We start from the raw sequence: 18,765 nt of genomic DNA, 5'->3' as shown, positions 1-18,765 counted from the left end.
TAACAAACCGTATCTTAGTCCTCACCCTCTACCCCACATCTCCTAAGGCTACCGTGTTAGTAGCAAACCCTCCATACTCTTAATTTCTAGAAACTGACTTTTTTTTGTTTTTATAATACTGACCTGAAGTACTGTTTTTTCAAAGTTACTTAAGTTTTGGTCTTTCAACATTTCTGGTATTAGTGTTTGGAATGTTTGGAATATACAAATACCTTCCCCCTACAACTTGATTTTTAAAAACAATTTTGAGGTAACTGTAGAATCACACAGAGTTCTAAAAAATAACACAAAATATACCCTCTGTGTCTTTTGCACAGTTACCCCATGGTAACATCTTTTTTTTTTTTTTAAATTTTATTTATTTATTTATTTGACAGAGAGAAATCACAAGTAGATGGAGAGGCAGACAGAGAGAGACAGAGGGAAGCAGGCTCCCCGCTGAGCAGAGAGCCCGATGCGGGACTCGATCCCTGCACCCTGAGATCATGACCCGAGCTGAAGGCAGCGGCCTAAACCACTGAGCCACCCAGGCGCCCCACCCCATGGTAACATCTTACAAAACTACAAAATATCACAATCAAGACAGTAATAGTGACACAAGCTCCAATGTTACTAAGATTTCTATAGGCTTACTTCTACTTATATCTGTATGGTATTTAGTTTTATGAAATTTTGTGACTTCTGTGTATTTGTGTCAAGATACAGAACAGTTAACCACCGTAAGGCTCTCTCAATCATTCATTCTGTGATAATACCCAACTACCTGCCACCTATTCTCAACCTCTGGCAAACATGAGTCTTTCTTTCATTTCTAAAACTTCATCATTTCTAACATTTTTTATTTTATTTTATTTTTTTATTTGACAGAGAGAGATCACAAGTAGGCAGAGAGGCAGGCAGAGAGAGAGAGAGGAAGGGAAGCAGGCTCCCTGCTGAGCAGAGAGCCCGATGTGGAACTTGATCCCAGGACCCTGGGATCATGACCTGAGCCGAAGGCAGTGGTTTAACACACTGAGCCACCCAGGCGCCCCCATTTCTAACATTTTATATGAAGAGAATTATATAGTATGTAGCCTTTTGGAGTTAGCCTTTTTCACTCAGCAAAATGCTGAGATCCGCCCAAGTTGCTGCATGTACCAAGACTTTTTTGGGGAAGATTCATTTATTTATTTATTTGGCAGAGTGAGACATAGTGAGAGAAGGAACACTAGGCAGGGGAGTGGGAGAGGAAGATGCAGACTTCCCGCCAAGTGGACAGCCTGATACAGGGCTCGATCCCAGGTCTTTGGGATCTAACTTGATACAAAGGGAGATGCTTAACAACTGAACCACTAAGGCACTCCAAGTTCTTTGTTTTTAGTATCTAATATGAGTGTACCAATTCATTTAATGACTGAGCTGTGAAAGAGCATCTTGGTTATTCCCAGTCTGGTGCTATTCAGATCTGCTCTGAATATCTGTGTATAAGTTTTGGTGTCAACCTAAATTTTCTTTTCTCTGGCATAATTGTTCAGGGCTGCAACTACTGGGATAGAGAAGAAACTGCTAAACTGCCTTCTAGGATAGTTGAATTATTTTATATTCACACCAGCAACAGGTGATCCCATTTCTCAGTATCCCAGCCAGTACTGGTGTTGCCACTACATTTATTTTACCAATCCCATATGTGTACTGATCTCTCATATGCTTTCTCTCTTTACTTTTAATTCACAGCATTAAATTTAAATTTGGTATTTTGTATGGTACAGATAATTTACACCTGTATTTTTTTTTTTTTAAGATTTTATTTATTTATTTGACAGAGAGAGATCACGAGTAGGCAGAGAGGCAGGCAGAGAGAGAGAGGAGGAAGCAGGCTTCCCGCTGAGCACAGGGCCCGATGCTGGGCTCGATCCCAGGACCCTGGGATCATGACCTGAGCTGAAGGCAGAGGCTTAACCCACTAAGCCACCCAGGCACCCCCACTTGTTTTTTAATTCATCTAACAATCTGTGGCTTTTAATTGGAACAATTTCATTTTATATTACTACTAATATAACTACATTTAGGCATATTATCCTATTATTTTATTGTTTATGTGTCAGTTTTTTCTTTATCCTTTTGGGAATTATTTAATTATATATTTCTATTTCAACGTATCTGTTAGCTTTTTATCTGCATCTGTTATCTTTTAACATCTGCTCTATAAATAGTCATAAGTCATCATGCAGAGTTCATGTTTCAGCATTCATATAACACATAGAAGTGGGGAACCTGGGTGGCAAAGCTCGTTAAGTGTCTGCCTTCAGCTCAGGTCATGATCCCACCAACCTGGGATTAAGCCCCATATTGAGAGCTCTGCTTCAGGCACACTGTTCTGAGGGAAATCTCTGCTCCTTCTCCCTCTGTCTCTCCCCCTCTCAAGAAATAAATAAAATCTTTAAAAAACCAAACACAAAGAAGTATCACAGCTAAATAAATAATAGCCTTCACTTTTCTCTTTGGTATGTTAAAATGTGTTAAATTAGTAATATAATGAATGATTTCCTTTTCATTAACTGAATCACAGAGTGATACACAGTATTTCACATTTCTGACATTCTTTCATTTTTGAAATTCCCAATTTTCTCTGGTAAATTATCTGCCTCCAGAGAAATTTTGATTGTGAGGAAATTCTTTGCACATTTCCCTTTGAGAATGAACGTACTTATCTTCCCTTCACTACTTAAGAATATTTTCACCGGAAATAAAATATTAGGGTATTTTCTATTGCTTATTACTTTTTTAAATTTTTTTTATTTTATTTTTTATTTTTTATTTTTTAATTTATTTGACACACAGAGAGAGCACAAGTAGGCAGAGAGGCAGGCAGAGAGGCAGGCAGAGAGAGAGGGGGGAAGCAGGCTCCCTGCCAAGCAGAGAGCCCGATGCGGGACTCGATCCCAGGACCCTGAGATCATGACCTGAGCCGAAGGCAGCGGCTTTACCCACTGAGCCACCCAGGCGCCCCTGCTTATTACTGTCATACCAAGAAATCACTGCAAAATCCAACATACTAAAGTATTCTGCCTTTGTTTTCTTCTATAAGTTTTCTACTTCATAGTTTTATTTCTTATGTTTACATACTTGATCCATATGGGGTCAATTATTATTAATATATATGCTGTAAGGTCAAGGTTAAATGGTTAAAGGCTGAAAGCTTTTAGATTAGTATACAGATTAGTATACAGGCAGGGATGTATTTCTTCAAAGCACTATAAGGTCTGCTAGCCAATACAAATTGGCAAATTAAGAAACACAAGTATTGAAAGTGGAAATCCTAAAAAGATTCACAAAAAGTCGTTAGAACTCAAGCAACAAATTCAACAAAATTGAAAGATATAAAAATCAACATGTAAAAATCAGTATGGGGGATTACTACTGATGAATACAGAGTTTCAGTTTAGAAAAAAAATAAAGAAAAAAGCTCTGGATTTCATTGATGGTGCACAAAATGTCAATGTACTCAATGCCAATGAACTGTACACCGAAAAGCATTTAAAATGCTTTTATGGGGGCACCTGGGTGGCTCAGGGGGTTAGGGCCTCTGCCTCTACCTACGGTCATGATCCCAGAGTCTCTGCTCAGCAGGGAGCCTGTTTTCTCTTCTCTCTCTTTCTCTCTGCCTGCCTCTCTGCCTACTTGTGATCTCTGTCAAATAAATAAATAAAACTTAAAAAAAAAATAAAAAATGCTTTTATGTCATGCACGTTTTACAACAATAGAAAAAATAGTGCATTACAATGGAAACCTGAAAAAGAAAAAATAGGGAAGAGAACTTTCCTCAAATTTAAAAAAATTTCTGCATCAAAGGAACTACCAAGAGAATGAAAAGCAAATCCACAGAATGGGAGAAAATATTTGTACATCACTTATCTATAAGACCTAGTACGATGATTATATTCTTCTTAAAGCAAAATAAAACAATAAATATATTAATAAATATTCAACGCTATTTTTTATGAGGGAAATGCAAAGTAGAACCACAATACTGTATCACCTGACACCAACTAGGAAGGCCATCACAAAAATAAACAAAAAAGAGAAAAGGAAAACATGAAAAATAAGGAATGAAATACTGATTATTAAAAAAACTGCAACCATCTAATTTTGCTGGTGACAAAGTAAAATGACTTTTAAGGACATGGAAGTTTGATGGTTTCTCAAAGTTAAAAAGAATTACTACATGCCCAGCACCTATACTGCTCATGTGTTTATGAATGAAATAAAAATCATACAAAAACTTTTATAACATGAAAGCTGATAGAAGCACTATTCAAACAGCCAAAAGAAAGAAACCAATGAAATGTCCATCTATTGATGAAGAAACAACCAAACTGTGGAGTATCCATCCACACTACGGAATATCATTCAGCCATGAAATGCAGTTCTGACACCTGCTAAAAAAAATGGCTGAACCTTAAAAACATTATGCTTTGTGGAAGGAGGTAGATGAAAAATGCCATATTATATAATTAAAATTATATGAAATAAGGAAAACAGGCAAATTCATATGGAAAGAACATTACTTTTTTTGTTGTTGTCAGTGGTGGAAGTAGGGAAAACCCGGGAATAACATTTTGAATGCACTAAACTGGCACTGAATTGTACATTTTTAAAAAGTTACAATTCATGATGGTGAATTTCATGTTATATGTTTAGAATACAGGTAGCACAAAGCTGCAGACAAACTGTGAGGTATTCCATTAAGTGGAGAAAGTTACTGCAGAGATACATTACAAATTAAGTAAACATTATAATTCAGGAGTAAAACTAATTATCTATAAATCTTGCTATGCATGTAGAAATAAACATACACAAAAGACACACACACACAAATAACTGAATAAAAGATTTTAAGATAAAAGCTCAAAATACAGTAGCATAATAATTTGAAAAAACAAGAAATGCTGACTAGACTACTGAATAAAACCTTGAGTCAGACACAAGATAACCTAGGGGAAAAAAAAGCACTGAAACAGCTAGAGGGGAGAAAAGGTATATGCTGGTGACAAAATAAGAAGTATTATACATGCAAATCAGTCTTCGGACATAGATGAATAGTTCAATTTGTGGAACACAGAAATTTACAGACTGATAGTGTCATTTTAGTATCATATACATTTATATACAGATCTATCATATAGATATCTACATACACACACACACACACACACACACACACACACACACACACACAGAACTACCAGCCAACTGCAGTAAATGGGTTTTAATCCTGCATTAAAAAAAAAAAAAAATCACACTATTAAGAAAAATTAAACAACTTGGTAAATTTAAAGAGTAACTTAAATGTAGTGATATTACATAGTTTTTATTTAGGTAGGGCGGTATCATAGTTATGCTTATTTAAAAAAGAGATACACAAAAGAAAAAGCCATAATGTCTAACTTATTTCAGTTGAGAACTGCTGAATCCAGGAAATGACTACATATTAGGATTTTGTTTCTACAAAAGTTTTCCCCAATAAAAAGTTAATTATATCTTAAGAAACTAAAGAATATGGCCTGCCTCCCTTTACATGAGTTTTTACATCCCTCTACCAAGACAAAGATAAAGAAAAAGACTAATGACATTACAGAGTATCACTACTGTTAAAATATTAAATAATTATACATTATTATATATATATACATATAAATTTTAAGTTAATATACTGAAATTTTTATAAAATCAATCCACCCACAATATACCTGAACTGTTTCCAAAATCCTCTAGGCACATAGTATTGTAGTCGGGAAGCAGCTAAATGACCAAAGATGACCTGAAGATGTCTTAGGACACCAATATTGTATTCTTTCCTATCTTCTGTCTTACTCAAAGTTGGTTTGTCTTCAAATTGATGAGGATATCCAAATACATCATCTCGGGGATCAACATTACTCTAGAGACCAAAAAACAAACAAACAAACACCACCAACAACAAAACACAAAACACCAAAACCAAAAATAAATAAAAACCCATCACTGATGAGCTAGTCTAACTTCAGAAGTTGAGACAAATAAATGATTTGCATTATTTTACATTCCAAAGCACACAACTTTCAATTTACAGTATTAGTGCTTATTCCTTCACAGATGAATTATCAATTCAAATTCATAAAAGAATAATCCTGAGGGGCGCCTAGGTGACAGTTAATTAAGTGTCCAACTCTTGTTTTGGGCTCAGGTCATGATCTTGAGCCCTGCGTTGTGCTCTGCACTCAGAGGGGAGGTCTGCTTGATACTTTCCCCCTCTGCCCATCCTGCTCATGTTCTCACACTTTCTCTCTCTCTAAAATAAATAAATAAAGGATGATGATGATAAATAAATAGAGGAGGATAAATAAATGAGAGGAGGATAGATAAGTGGAGGAGGTGTTGGGGGTGGGGAAGGAAACGGGGAAGAGGAAAAGGATCCTGAACGCCCACTGGAGATAGTATAAGAAAAAATGATTTAGTTCAATAGCCTAAATAGAGACAAATAAGTATTTGTTATAAATAACTTTGGGGGAAGTAAATTAGCCTTTCCAGGATTCATTTTTTCCTAGAGATAATGCATTCTTCACAGATTACATGAAATAATTTATGTGGCATTATCAGAACTACTAATAAATAAAACAATTGAGACTACCTTTGGTAGAAAGAGCATGGACAGAAGCTCTGAAGGTCTTAATCACACTCTCTATATAGCAAAATTTAGTTGTTTAACAAAGCACTGAACACTATTTTATATTGTTTGCTCTGTGTCAGAGGCTTATGACAGAAATAGACAACACCCAGTTTCTGCCATTGAGAAGAACACACTCTAGGAAAGCAACCTAGTAAATAAACAATCTACTGTTGAAAAAATGTAAAGCAGATGGTTACCAAGTAGCAAAAGAAATCTGGTATCTTGTCTGTATTTTCTGCATTTTGCCAGTACGGTTAGCCATGAGTATTTACGTTTAATTCAGCATCCTACCAATAACAGGAACTACAGAACTAAGATTTATACCCCAGTTTTCTCTGTAGCAATGGTTCTTAACCAGGTAATGCTGTGGGCACCACATCATATATGGGGATTCTTAAAACAGTAACAGTAATAACAACAAGAACAACAAAGTGAACATATTCAGATACTGATGCCTGGATGGTATGATTTGTCAGGCTCTGAGAAGAGGGCAGGTGGCTGTATGTTTCAGAATCTCAAAGACCACTAGACTGCCAAACTAGTTTTTAGCTCACAAAAGGCAAGAAGTACAGGAATGGGAGAAAAACCACTTACTACAATTAGAGTATTTTCTCTCTTCTCTATTAATCCTATGAACTTGTATAAAGGAAAAAGGAGAAGAAAAATAAACATAGTTTTGATATAAACAATAACAAAAATTAAGTTTTCATATTAATGTATAAAGAGCTACATCTTAGTTTTATATACTCTGATTTGCCACTAACACATAACTTTCTTATATTCTGTACTGGATACTCCCGGTATCATGATCATATCCTTACTACTTACTAATATTTTTAACAGGACAATACAACATTATTTAAAGTAGCAAACAAGTTTGTTTTTGTATTAAGAAATCATTATATGAGAAAAATATTAAGAGTATTCTAAGAATAGGCACAGGTGGTGAAACTGGTAAGTAATATATAAGGAAAAATACAATATACTTAAAAAAATTAAAAAATCAAAATATAAATCATTTTAAAATAAATTTGTCAATTTTTAACACCCAATTTTACTTACCACATTGTACAAAACATGATTACATTAACTGATACTTGGAAGAACAGAAAAGTTGTAATAAAGATTATCAACTTCAGTTGAAAGTTTGTTAGATAATAAGCACTAGGATATGCCAGAGATAGTAGCTCAGAGATTCTTGTCCTGTCATCAAAAGTAGTTTAAAAAAGTCCTACAAGAAGTATATTCTAAGAGAAAAAAAGCGTTATTTAGTAATCAAGACCTTGAAACACAGGAAAAAATGTATCATTAGAATTTACCTCACTGTCCTGCTTCTCATCACCGAACATATCATCATCTACATCACTACCTGTGCCTTCAACAGCAAGAATACTGTTTCTGATGGAAGGAATCATGTATAACTGTTGTATCACAGAGTTCATATAACATGTAGCACCAGCGTTTTTGAGTCCCACAAATCCTTTCAATGGGCGGGGTCCAACAGGTGGTAGATATTCCCATTCAGTAAGAGCTTCACAAGCTGAGAGAAGAAAAGATCCTCATAATGACTCGTCCACTGGCCACTGTGTTATGCTGATAAACTAATATTAGCAATAATTCTGTCACTACTATAGTCATCTAAAACTAGCGCTCCAAATTTTCATTTCAGTATCACCATATAGATCCTTTCTAAGAACTACTGAGTCTGCAATTTACTGATGCTGCATCTACCACAATCTGCTAGTCATGTCAGATAGTATAATATTAAATTTCTTAGTGTAAACTGTAAGTAAAAACTGCTTTGCCTATACCCATGTTTTATCTTTAAGAATTAATAAGACAGTATATCTCAAAAGTCTCTTAGAACTGTAAATTACTTTATATACTTCATCACCGACTATAAATCAAAAATAATCTGAACATCAATCACTATCTGGGAAACAGATTACATAAAATAAGAGTATACTAAATAGCAAATTATATGGCCAATAAGTAGAATTAGATAAGATTTTTATGTACTATTACATTTTTACTGAATAAAAAACTAAACAAAAGAAAATAAAGAATGCTGCAAGTAGTATACTCCAATTTGTGTTACGAAGAAAAAAACTTAGGGGTGCCTGGCTCAGCTGGCTGTACATCTGACCTGTGGTTTTTGGCTCAGGTTATGTTATCAGGACTGTGAGATCCAGCCCCATGCTGGGCTTTGCACTAAGTGTGAAGTCAGCTTGGGATTCTCTCCCTCTGCCTCTTCCCTGATGTATGTGTGCATGCTCTCTCATACATAAACAAAAAGAAACTATAAAAAAAATCTAAACAGAGATACACAAATACACAACTTTTATGCATACATAATTTCTGAAACAGGAAAATGGAATTGGAAGGAAGTTTAGTACCTTTAGCCATCTTTTTCTTTTTTAAGATTTTATTTATTTGAAAGAGAGAGAATCAGAGAGCATGAGCAGTGGGGACTATCACAGGGAGAAGCAAACGACGCCCTGCTTATTAGCAGGGAGCCTGATGTGGGACTCCATCCTAGGACTCTAGGATCATGACCTGAGCTGAAGGCAGTCGCCTAAGCAACTGAGCCACCCAGGCACCCTTAAGTCTTGTTTCATATATGAATAATGAACCATAAAACTCATAAGCTACATAAATTTAGAGAAAGAAAACTAAGTTTTTAAACATCTCTTTACGTAGAGTCCATAGTACCAAAAAAAATCCAGCGTTTGGTTAAAACTCTGAAAGTTTGGATGAGAAGTTTCTTATACTCTGAAAGATGGGAAAACCAACATAATTTCAGATGTTCTTAAAGGTTACTATTGGATGTACTCAATAATTAGTTCTGCATGTTTTATTAGCAAACCCATGATTTGCACTTAGATTTTTTGTTCTTATTTACTGTTATTTTTACTAATTACTTGTTCTCTTTGAGTTTCATTTCTAATAAGATCCAAAGACCACTTCCAACGCTCATGTGGCATTAACTGAGAACATAATAAAAAGCACGTGTTTCATATTTCACATTGTAATCTTCAAAACTTTAACTTTTTAAAAACTCAGATTAAGGGATGCCTGGGTGGCTCAGTTGGTTGAGCGCTGCCTTCGGATCAGGTCATGATCCCAGTGTCCTGGGATTGAGTCCAACATCGGGCTCCTTGCTCGGCAGGGAGCCTGCTTCTCCCTCTGCCTCTGCCTGCCTCTCTGCTTGTGCGCTCGCTTTCTCTCCCTCTATCCCTGACAAATAAATAAATAAAATCTTAAAAAACAAAACAAAACAAACTCTCAGATTAAGATAACGCCAAGCAATTTCAAAGTGAGGGCCTGCAAATCTCTCCATTCATAGACTTTAAAAAAAATTTTCCCCCCACTTTTAGTTCTAAATACTAAATCCTGTAGCATCAAATTTGGCTTCTTACTCGAGTTTAAATTTTATTTTGTATTTGATGAAATAAAACATTTTGCTGAATTACTTGAAACAATTATATGAAGGTATTTAAATATAACTGGAGAATTTTTCTGTGTGAAGGCTTCTATACTTATCATCATCTCTTTTTGATTACATAAAATTACATTAATTACATATTTGATTATTAAAATTATTAAACTTCTTAATAGTTTCTAAAAACAAACACATAGATTAAACATTTCCTAAAAGATGGGGTGCCTGGGTGGCTCAGTGGGTTAAAGCCTCTGCCTTCAGCTGAGGTCATGATCTCAGGGTCCTGGGATTGAGCCCTGCATTGGGCTCTCTGCTCAGCAGGGAGCTTGCTTCCCTTCCTCTCTCTCTGCCTGTCTCTCTGCATACTTGTGCCTCTCTCTCTGCCTATTTATTGTCAAATAAATAAAATCTTTATTAAAAAAAAATTTCCTAAAAGAAAAACCCAGAATTTTAAACATAGAGAGATATCAGAACCAAAAAACCTTACATGTTACAATACTTACTAGTTATTGCTGTGCCTATGTAATACATTTCTGTCAAACAGTCTACTATCTGTTTGAGGTTCCTTACACAGCCAACAGCTAATGCCACAAGTAGTTCAAAACCAGCACTGATGGTGGCAGGTGAACTACAGACTGGGATAGCCTGCTCAGCTGGCAGTTCTCCATTCCTCATACATTGCAAGTAAACTTTGGAAGCAGGAAAGATGAAATCATCAATTAATTCCTAGAGTTGAAAAAAACAGGTCACATATTATTAGCAATATTTATTTAGGAAAAAGTGTACCTTGGAAGAGAATATTTTTATACTTAAGAAAATACTTCTTTTTATATTTTAAAAACAAATTTGGGTTCTCAAATAATAAAACAAAATTCTGTTTTACATTATTGATTTTAATTAGGAAACACACAATTCTAGGTATTTTAGGTATAAAAGCTGACAACAAAAACATGTATTTTAAATAAACCAACTCCTATAATGAAATGTGAGCTAAAATAAATGAATTAAAATAAAAAGAACACTTTCACTGAATTCTAAGACATACCAGTAAAAATTCATCAAGTATGACATAAAAAATGAAGTCTTCCAAGAAGTTTTCTTTAAAGGTCTGATCGAAAGAATTGAAATTAACTAAATAATCATAACAAATGTTACTCATTAACATTTTTTTGAACATTGATTTACCATTATAGTTAACCCTTAAATAATGTAAGTTTGAATTACTTAAACTATATGAGTTGGAACCACTTATACAAGGGCTTTTTATCAATACATGTATTGGAACTATTTTTGCAGTTTTGCAACAGTCTGAATGAAACTCACAGATGAATAACATAACCTAGAAATATTCACAAAATTAAAGAAATTTTATGTAATGAATCCTTAAGATTTATGTAGATATGTAGTTTATTTGATCTATAAAGTATACACAAGTTAGAAAGAGTTATCATGTATTCAAATGTGTCCACACATGTACATGGTGCCACTCCAGCCCAGAGAAATGTAGACAAAGATACAGTCTTGAATCTTAATTGCTGAAAATTTAGTATGCTACATATTATGGCAGTTTCAGAGCTGGTTGCTAGTGCGGTGAGCTCAAGTGTTTTAAGCATTCCGTTGAAACACTGTGTGATAAGCATCACTATGTGAGTAGTCTGTGTCTTAAATAAACTGCAAATCATAGTAAAAGAGATCTCTCACTGTTCTCATGTATTTTCATTGTGTTTAGTGCAATACTGCAAATCAAGAGGCCGTAAACAAATTCCCAGATACCATTAAGAAAATCACTGAGGGAAAAGGGTATCTGCCTGAGCACGTTTTTAATGCAGACAAAAGTTCCCTATTCTGGAAGAAGGTGTCACAAAGGAAGAGAAGCCAGCACCGGGATTCAAAGCAGGAAGGGACAGGCCGAGTCTCCAGTTTTGTGCAAATGCAGCCAGGCCTGATCAGGTCCTGCCCGTATCTATGAAAACTGCTTCCAGTCCCTGAGAGTGAAGGCAAGAGATAAACATGAGAAGCCTCTGTCTTGGCTGCATGTGAAAGCCTCGACAACAAAGACCCCGTTTCTGGACTGGTTCCATTGATGCTTTGTCTCTGGCATCAGGAAGTACCTTGCCAGTGAGCGACTACCTCCTAAAATTCTTTTGCTATTAGACAGTGGTGCTCATGAGCTAGACCCCCGTGAGTTGAGGACCAAAGGTGTTAAAGTGGTCTAAGTGTCCCCAAACACAACGTCTCTAACTCATCTCTCAGATCAGAGGGCCATGAGGACCTTTAAAGTTCATCACACATGGCACCACATGAAAAGAACTGTCATAAGTGTCCCCAAACACAACGTCTCTAACTCATCTCCCAGATCAGAGGGCCATGAGGACCTTTAAAGTTCATCACACATGGCACCACATGAAAAGAACTGTCAGTGCTTGGAAGAGCACCCTGATCTAAAAAACATCATGAGAATCTGGAAGGACAGCTCCACTGAAGACGTCACCATTGTCACAGAAAAAACTGTGAGAACCATTAAGCCCCAAGTAACTCGGACTGGAGAAAACTGTGTCTGGGTGTTGTGTGTGACTTCAGTCTCTACAACAGAGGCAATCAGCAAAATCATAAAACAGACTGTAGATATGGCAAGAAAAACCGTGGGGTCGGGGGGTGGAGCAGGGTGAAGAATTTGACGATCTGAATCTTGGAGAAATTCAAGACCTAATACACACCACCTCAGAAGACTTAACAGGAGTCTGTTTGATGGAGATGAGAACTCCTGAACCAGTGCCAGATGATGGGGATGGAGACACAGAGAAACGCCATGCCAGAAAACAGATTGATAGAGAGCAGTCTGGCAGAGGGCTCTGATGATCAAGATTGCTTTTGACTCCTTTTGTGACATGGACCCTTCCATGATACGGACATCAAAACCAAAGGAAACAGCAGACCCATACAGGGACATTTGTAGAGGAATGAAACAGAAGCAGAAAGGAAACAGCAGACCCATACAGGGACATTTGTAGAGAAAAGAAAAAGCGAGCAAGTTCCTTAAAGTTACACTGAGTGTACCTGCCTCTCCTGCCTCCCCCGGGGCACAGCAAGACCAGCTCCTCTTCAGCCTACTCACTTTGAAGACAAGAAAGATGAAGACCTTGATGATCCCCTTCCACTTAGTGGGCACTAAATCATCATCATGCTGTACAGTTAATAAGCTTGTCTGTTGTGTCTGTGTGTGTCTTGGTGTGAAAATTTAGTAATCGCACGGCAGGAACTGCATCAGCTGTTTCATGTCATCAGCATCACTACGTATTCATTGTGTAGAACACTGTGTGCAAGACTCATCCTTACAGAGGCATAGAGAGAGTAAGATGTAATGTAAAATTAATAATGTGCCATGTTCTTACTGTTTCATACTTTGCTTTCAAAGCACTGCCTTACTCTGTAATGATGCCTCTCAGAATAGGAGAAGCAGGGTATCAGCCTATCATCACCGGTACCGGTTTCTTCTTTAATGTATTTGTGTCCAATTTTGTATTATGAATGTGACTGTAATATCAAATGCCAAAAAACAAACATAGCACTTTATGTGTACTTTCTTCTTTTGACATTTTAAAAATACAGTACATTTTGGGGCACCTGGGGGGCTCAGTCAGCTAAGTGTCTGCCTTCATTTCAGGTCATAATCTCAGAGTCCTGGGATCAAGCCCCACACTGGGCTCCTTATGCTCTCTCTCTCATATAAAGAAATAAAATCTTAAAAAGAATATATGGTACATAAAAACCATAACACAAAAATAAGTGTTATCATTAGTTATGATGTCAGTAAGGCTTGTGGTCAACAGCAAGATATTAGTAGTTATTCGGAGACAAAAATTATATATATTGATTTTCAACTATATCAGGTTTTGGGGCCTATAACCCCCTTGTTCAAGTGCCAACTATAATTTTAAAATCCCTCAAATTAAAGGAGGCAGATATTTATTTAAAAATCACTGTACTGGGGGCGCCTGGGTGGCTCAGTGGTTGGGCATCTGCCTTCAGCTCAGGTCATGGTCTCAGGGTCCTGGGATCAAGCCCCACATCAGGCTCTCTGCTCAGGGGGAAGCCTGTTTCCCTCTCCCTCTCTGTGGGCCTCTCTGCCTACTTGTAATCTCTCTGTCAAATAAATAAATAAAATCTTAAAAAAAGAAAAAAAAAGAATCACTGTATGGGCGGCGGGGTGGTGGTGGGGGAGCACCTAGATGCCTCTCAGTTGAGTATCCAACTCCTGCTTTTCGATCAGTTCATAATCTCAGTGTTCTATGATTAAGCCCTGCAGGGGGCTCCACACTCAGTGGTAAAGTGCCCAAGATTCATTCCCTGTATCCCACCCATGCTCTTGTGTGTGCTCGATATCTAAAATAAAGAAATAAATGTTTAAAAAAAAAAATCACTGTATTATGCTACACAAAGTCAGACTGTCAGAAAAGACAAATATAATACAATTTCACTCATATATGGAATTTAAGAAAGATATGATCACAGGGGGAAAAAACAAAGGCTAACCAAGAAACAAAGTGGTGATTACCAGAGGGTAGGGGTGGTGAAATAGGTGATGAGGATGAAGGAGTGCATTGTGATGAGCACCAGGTGTTGTATGGGAGTGTTGAATGATTATACTGTACACCTGAAACTAATATTACACTGTTTGTTAACTGTAATTTAAATAAAAACTTAAAAAACAAAGAAAACCCACTATAGCTTTCATAGTGATAATCGATATTAGAAGATATTAATAAGATAAATAACAAAGATGGTCTCTCAATGCAAAATACTATGGCGTTCAATCAGACAGATTTGCTAACAAACATTTAAAAGGTCATGGTAAGTAGTATAGTGCCAAAATTTAGAACTTACTTTAATGAGATTAGCACCTCCTTTTTCACAACCAATATGATACTTTTTCTCAGGTGTTTGAAAGGCTAGTAACTCTTTTGTTACCCCAAGGTGACCTTCCAAGATTGGCTCTTCAACTCCTGTTTCACCTGTGTTTTTAACGTTATCCTGTGAAAGGAGAAATGTTAAGAAATGTAATTCACAAGAAATGACAACTTACAAGCAAGAACAAAAGGGAGCTGGAGGAAAGTGTTATCTCAGGTGTAATTCCAGCCCTTTCCATTCATGTGATTTCTCCTACCTACAGAACTCTTTCAACATTAAATGTGGAATTTTGTCCTAAGACACTGGCAATGTTTGGAGATATTTCTGGCTTTCACAAATGGGAGGGAAGGAAAGACAACCCTCATAATTAGAGGCTGGAGTGTTGCTCAACATCCTACAATGACTATCACAGCTCCTCAAAACAGGAATATTAGTAAAATGTCAATGTGCCAAAGCTGACCAACAGGAGAATGCTAACCTACAGTTTAAAAGCTATTCATTTCAAAAATATATTCTAAAAGAACTCTGTCTGTGTAAGTGAGAGGCACAGGTAGTTAAATGTAAATGCTAATCCATTAGACATTTTTAATTAACAAAATTAAGAATATTCTAAATATGATAATGGGAAATATAGGTAAAATATACCAAAATGGAGGAAACTGAACATCAGAATTCTGAGTCCCAACCGAAGTAAACTATTTGTATAAAATGAAACTAGTGTATATTCTATTAACATAAATACTCAAAATCATAAAGCTCTCTTTTAATAGGGTGGCTTTAAAACTGTTAGAGTAAACCGAGTATTATACCACTTACCCTAATTCTTTTGAGCCAATCTATTTCATTGTTTAGAAGAACTTCAGCATTGGGTACACTGATATTGCTGTTGTAAGCATAATTAAGAAGGTGCTGTAGAAGAGTGAAATAGTCACCTGAATGTTTACCTCTCTCTCGTGCTGTGCTCTGAAATATAAATTATAATACGAATTTACAAGTCATGTTCAAGATTCATGCTAATTTTTACAAAATCTAGGTAAATGGTAAAATGAAGTGGCAACACCTTATACCAATGACATAAAACACAATAAAACTGAATTCTACTTTTCCAAGAAACTATTTCTAAAATGCAAATAAAAATCAATCTACAAACAGTACAGAAACTATTGGAACAGATTTTATTTCCTAAGCATAACTAAATCTTTCCTTTTTTTAAAAGTTTTTTTTAAAAAGGAACCTCTACAACCAATATGGGCTTAATCTTAAAACCCCTGAGATCAAGCAGCATAATCCACTGACTGAGCCACCCAGATGCCCACATAAGCAAATCTTAGTATTAAAACTGTACTTTCCTAAATGTTCCTGATTTTAAGAATGAATCACACTGATAAGTACATTTAAAAATATCTCACCCCCAAAATGGTAAAGAGCAGAGTAATGAAGAAAAGTAGAGGCCTGTGTCCCATGCAACATCTTGTGCACATTAAAAAAAATTGCTCCTGTGCCAACTGACGAACAGTTCTGAAATAAAAACATTTTCTATTTAATGTATTACACTTATGAATAGAAAAGCTCCAATGAATTATTCTGATACTGGTTTATCTTTAACAGGGTAGATAAATTGCAAAAACACAAGGTAATAACTTGTAACTCAACACTGAGATAGGAACACAGAATAGTTAAACCCATCTTTCAGGGAGTGAAACCTCAAGTTGCAACCATAGTCTGGAAACTACGGGGTATAGTTTCTTCATGTAAGACTTGACCTAGTTTTTAGTATGCACTGATGGTGGTGATGATGAAACATACAAAGAACAAACATATGTGAATAAGTGTAATTATCTGTAGGATATTCTTTAAAATGTCCTTTGGAAAAACCTTAGATAATGCTTTAGAGACAATAGAAAATGTAATAAAAACTCTATTTCTGGCCTCTCAAAGAACGGTTTTCAAGGAACTGTGCTTTGAAGTAAGTAATTCATGGAAACTCAAGAAGCAGCTATGTGAGATTTTTCAGTGGTTCTCAAATATGACCATCAGATGAGAAGCATTAGCATTATGTGGGAAACCGTCTGGGAATGTCTTAAAAATACAAATTCTTCAGCCCAATCTATACTTTCTGATTTAGAAACTCTGGAAGGGAGGCCTAGCAATCTACATTTTAATAAGCAATTTCAAGGATTCTGATGTAAATCAAAGTTTGAGGATCATTTGAATGCTATCTTGTTTATATATTACCATGTATTTGACAAATTTCAAAGTCAGTAATTTCAGTACCAGAATTTCATCTAATTATTATCTGCATCTTTAAAAATGTTCAATAATGTGTTGCTCTCTCTAGAATATCTCATTTATTACTGTGATTCTGGAATCAACAATTTAAGAGATGTTCTGTGAGAAGCTATTAACTTGGCAAATGCTACTTGTTATAAGCCAGATGTAACTCCCATTTGAGTATGAGAAATTAAAGTTTTCACAAATTTAGGAAGAGCTTCTCTTTTTCTCTGGTCAGGATAAAACAAAGGCAACAAAATCAGCTTCAAAACTACTTAGTAAGTACAACTGTCTCAGTGAAAAGATTCTGCAAACAACCACGGTGCTTCAAAAAAACTCAGCTGGTCAGAAACAGTCTCTAATAAATGCACCTACTAGAAACATTCAGTTTCACCTGAATGATTTGTATCTACAAATAACATCAACCTACTGACACCCATGCAAATCTGCCAATGCCTGAACTCCATTATGTATCGTCTGTTTATTCAGAAAAAGTGCCTAGCTGGTAGAGCTCCCCTTGCTATCTATCCTCAGTGATAACTCATTTTTGTCTTTTTATTTCAGCTGCTGAATAGTGATTTCAAATCTCTGACAAAAGCAGGCTCCCTCATGAAGAGAGAGTGTTATTAAAAACAGAGCCTATTTAGGTGCTAAGTGGTGACTTAAAGAGCACTGTAAGTTACATATTGTATCTGTGGGTAAATGCCATGCTTTTGTCTTGATACCTGCTAGATCTCAGAAATAAATTTATGGTTCAAATTTGAAGGATTTTAAGTTTTATGGTTTCAGCTGACTCTTCTACCTACAATTTTAGTCCAGTAGCACCACTTACTTTTTTTAATATTCTTATTGTTACGTATTTATTTTCTTGTGCATATATATATATATTTTACCCTTTTTGGAAAAAGAGACTAATTAAAACAAATGCAAGATGGCCACATTCTAATTTTCCAAGAATTTCCTCAAAAGGTAAAAATCACCTGACTACTAATCTTATTTAATAACTTAAGAATAAAAATTCTGCCAACCCCAACCAGAGCCCCTGAGAAATGTTCTGGATTGCCTGCCGGGAAATCATTAGCACCTTTGGTATCCTAAGAAAAATTTTATCAGGACCAAAAAACCAAAACAAAACAACTTTGGGTATCAATGATGTGGTGCAGAGTGTGAAAAGATACGTATGCTTTCTATTTCAAGTCCAGATTAGTGGCTCCGAGACCAAGGATCCAGTTTTCTTGCTCCTCTTCTTTCAATTACCCTAGAATGGAAGCTGAGATTTCATTGACCACATTACTGTTTCACAGAAGTATTAATAAGAAATGAAGAAGACAACAAGGAGAAGAAATAATACATGCTGAAGTTTCAGTAAACCAGATTACAAGCCAGACTTCAATGCCTTTAGACTTGCCCAATTGTAAGGCTAAATAACTTTTAAGGATCTTAAAAGTCCTTCTAA

At 35.9% G+C, this 18,765-nt stretch overlaps 1 protein-coding gene across 2 annotated transcripts in view; it reads right to left on the bottom strand.

Moving 5' to 3' along the window:
* LOC116583895 (probable ubiquitin carboxyl-terminal hydrolase FAF-X) overlaps positions 1-18,765 on the bottom strand; it is a 138,436-nt gene that overhangs the window by 22,521 nt on the left and 97,150 nt on the right. For both annotated transcript variants that reach the window (XM_032331881.1, XM_032331882.1), the window contains exons 27-32: positions 16,448-16,556; positions 15,855-16,001; positions 15,015-15,161; positions 10,634-10,856; positions 8,008-8,228; positions 5,730-5,920 (exon numbers count right to left, since the gene is read on the bottom strand). In XM_032331881.1, coding sequence (XP_032187772.1) covers positions 5,730-5,920; positions 8,008-8,228; positions 10,634-10,856; positions 15,015-15,161; positions 15,855-16,001; positions 16,448-16,556 — 1,038 coding nt within the window. The remainder of the gene's footprint in view (positions 1-5,729; positions 5,921-8,007; positions 8,229-10,633; positions 10,857-15,014; positions 15,162-15,854; positions 16,002-16,447; positions 16,557-18,765) is intronic.

Source organism: Mustela erminea, chromosome Y, assembly GCF_009829155.1.
Source record: "Mustela erminea isolate mMusErm1 chromosome Y, mMusErm1.Pri, whole genome shotgun sequence".
Taxonomy (NCBI): Eukaryota; Metazoa; Chordata; class Mammalia; order Carnivora; family Mustelidae; genus Mustela; species Mustela erminea.
This window is presented reverse-complemented; position numbering and strand designations above follow the sequence as displayed.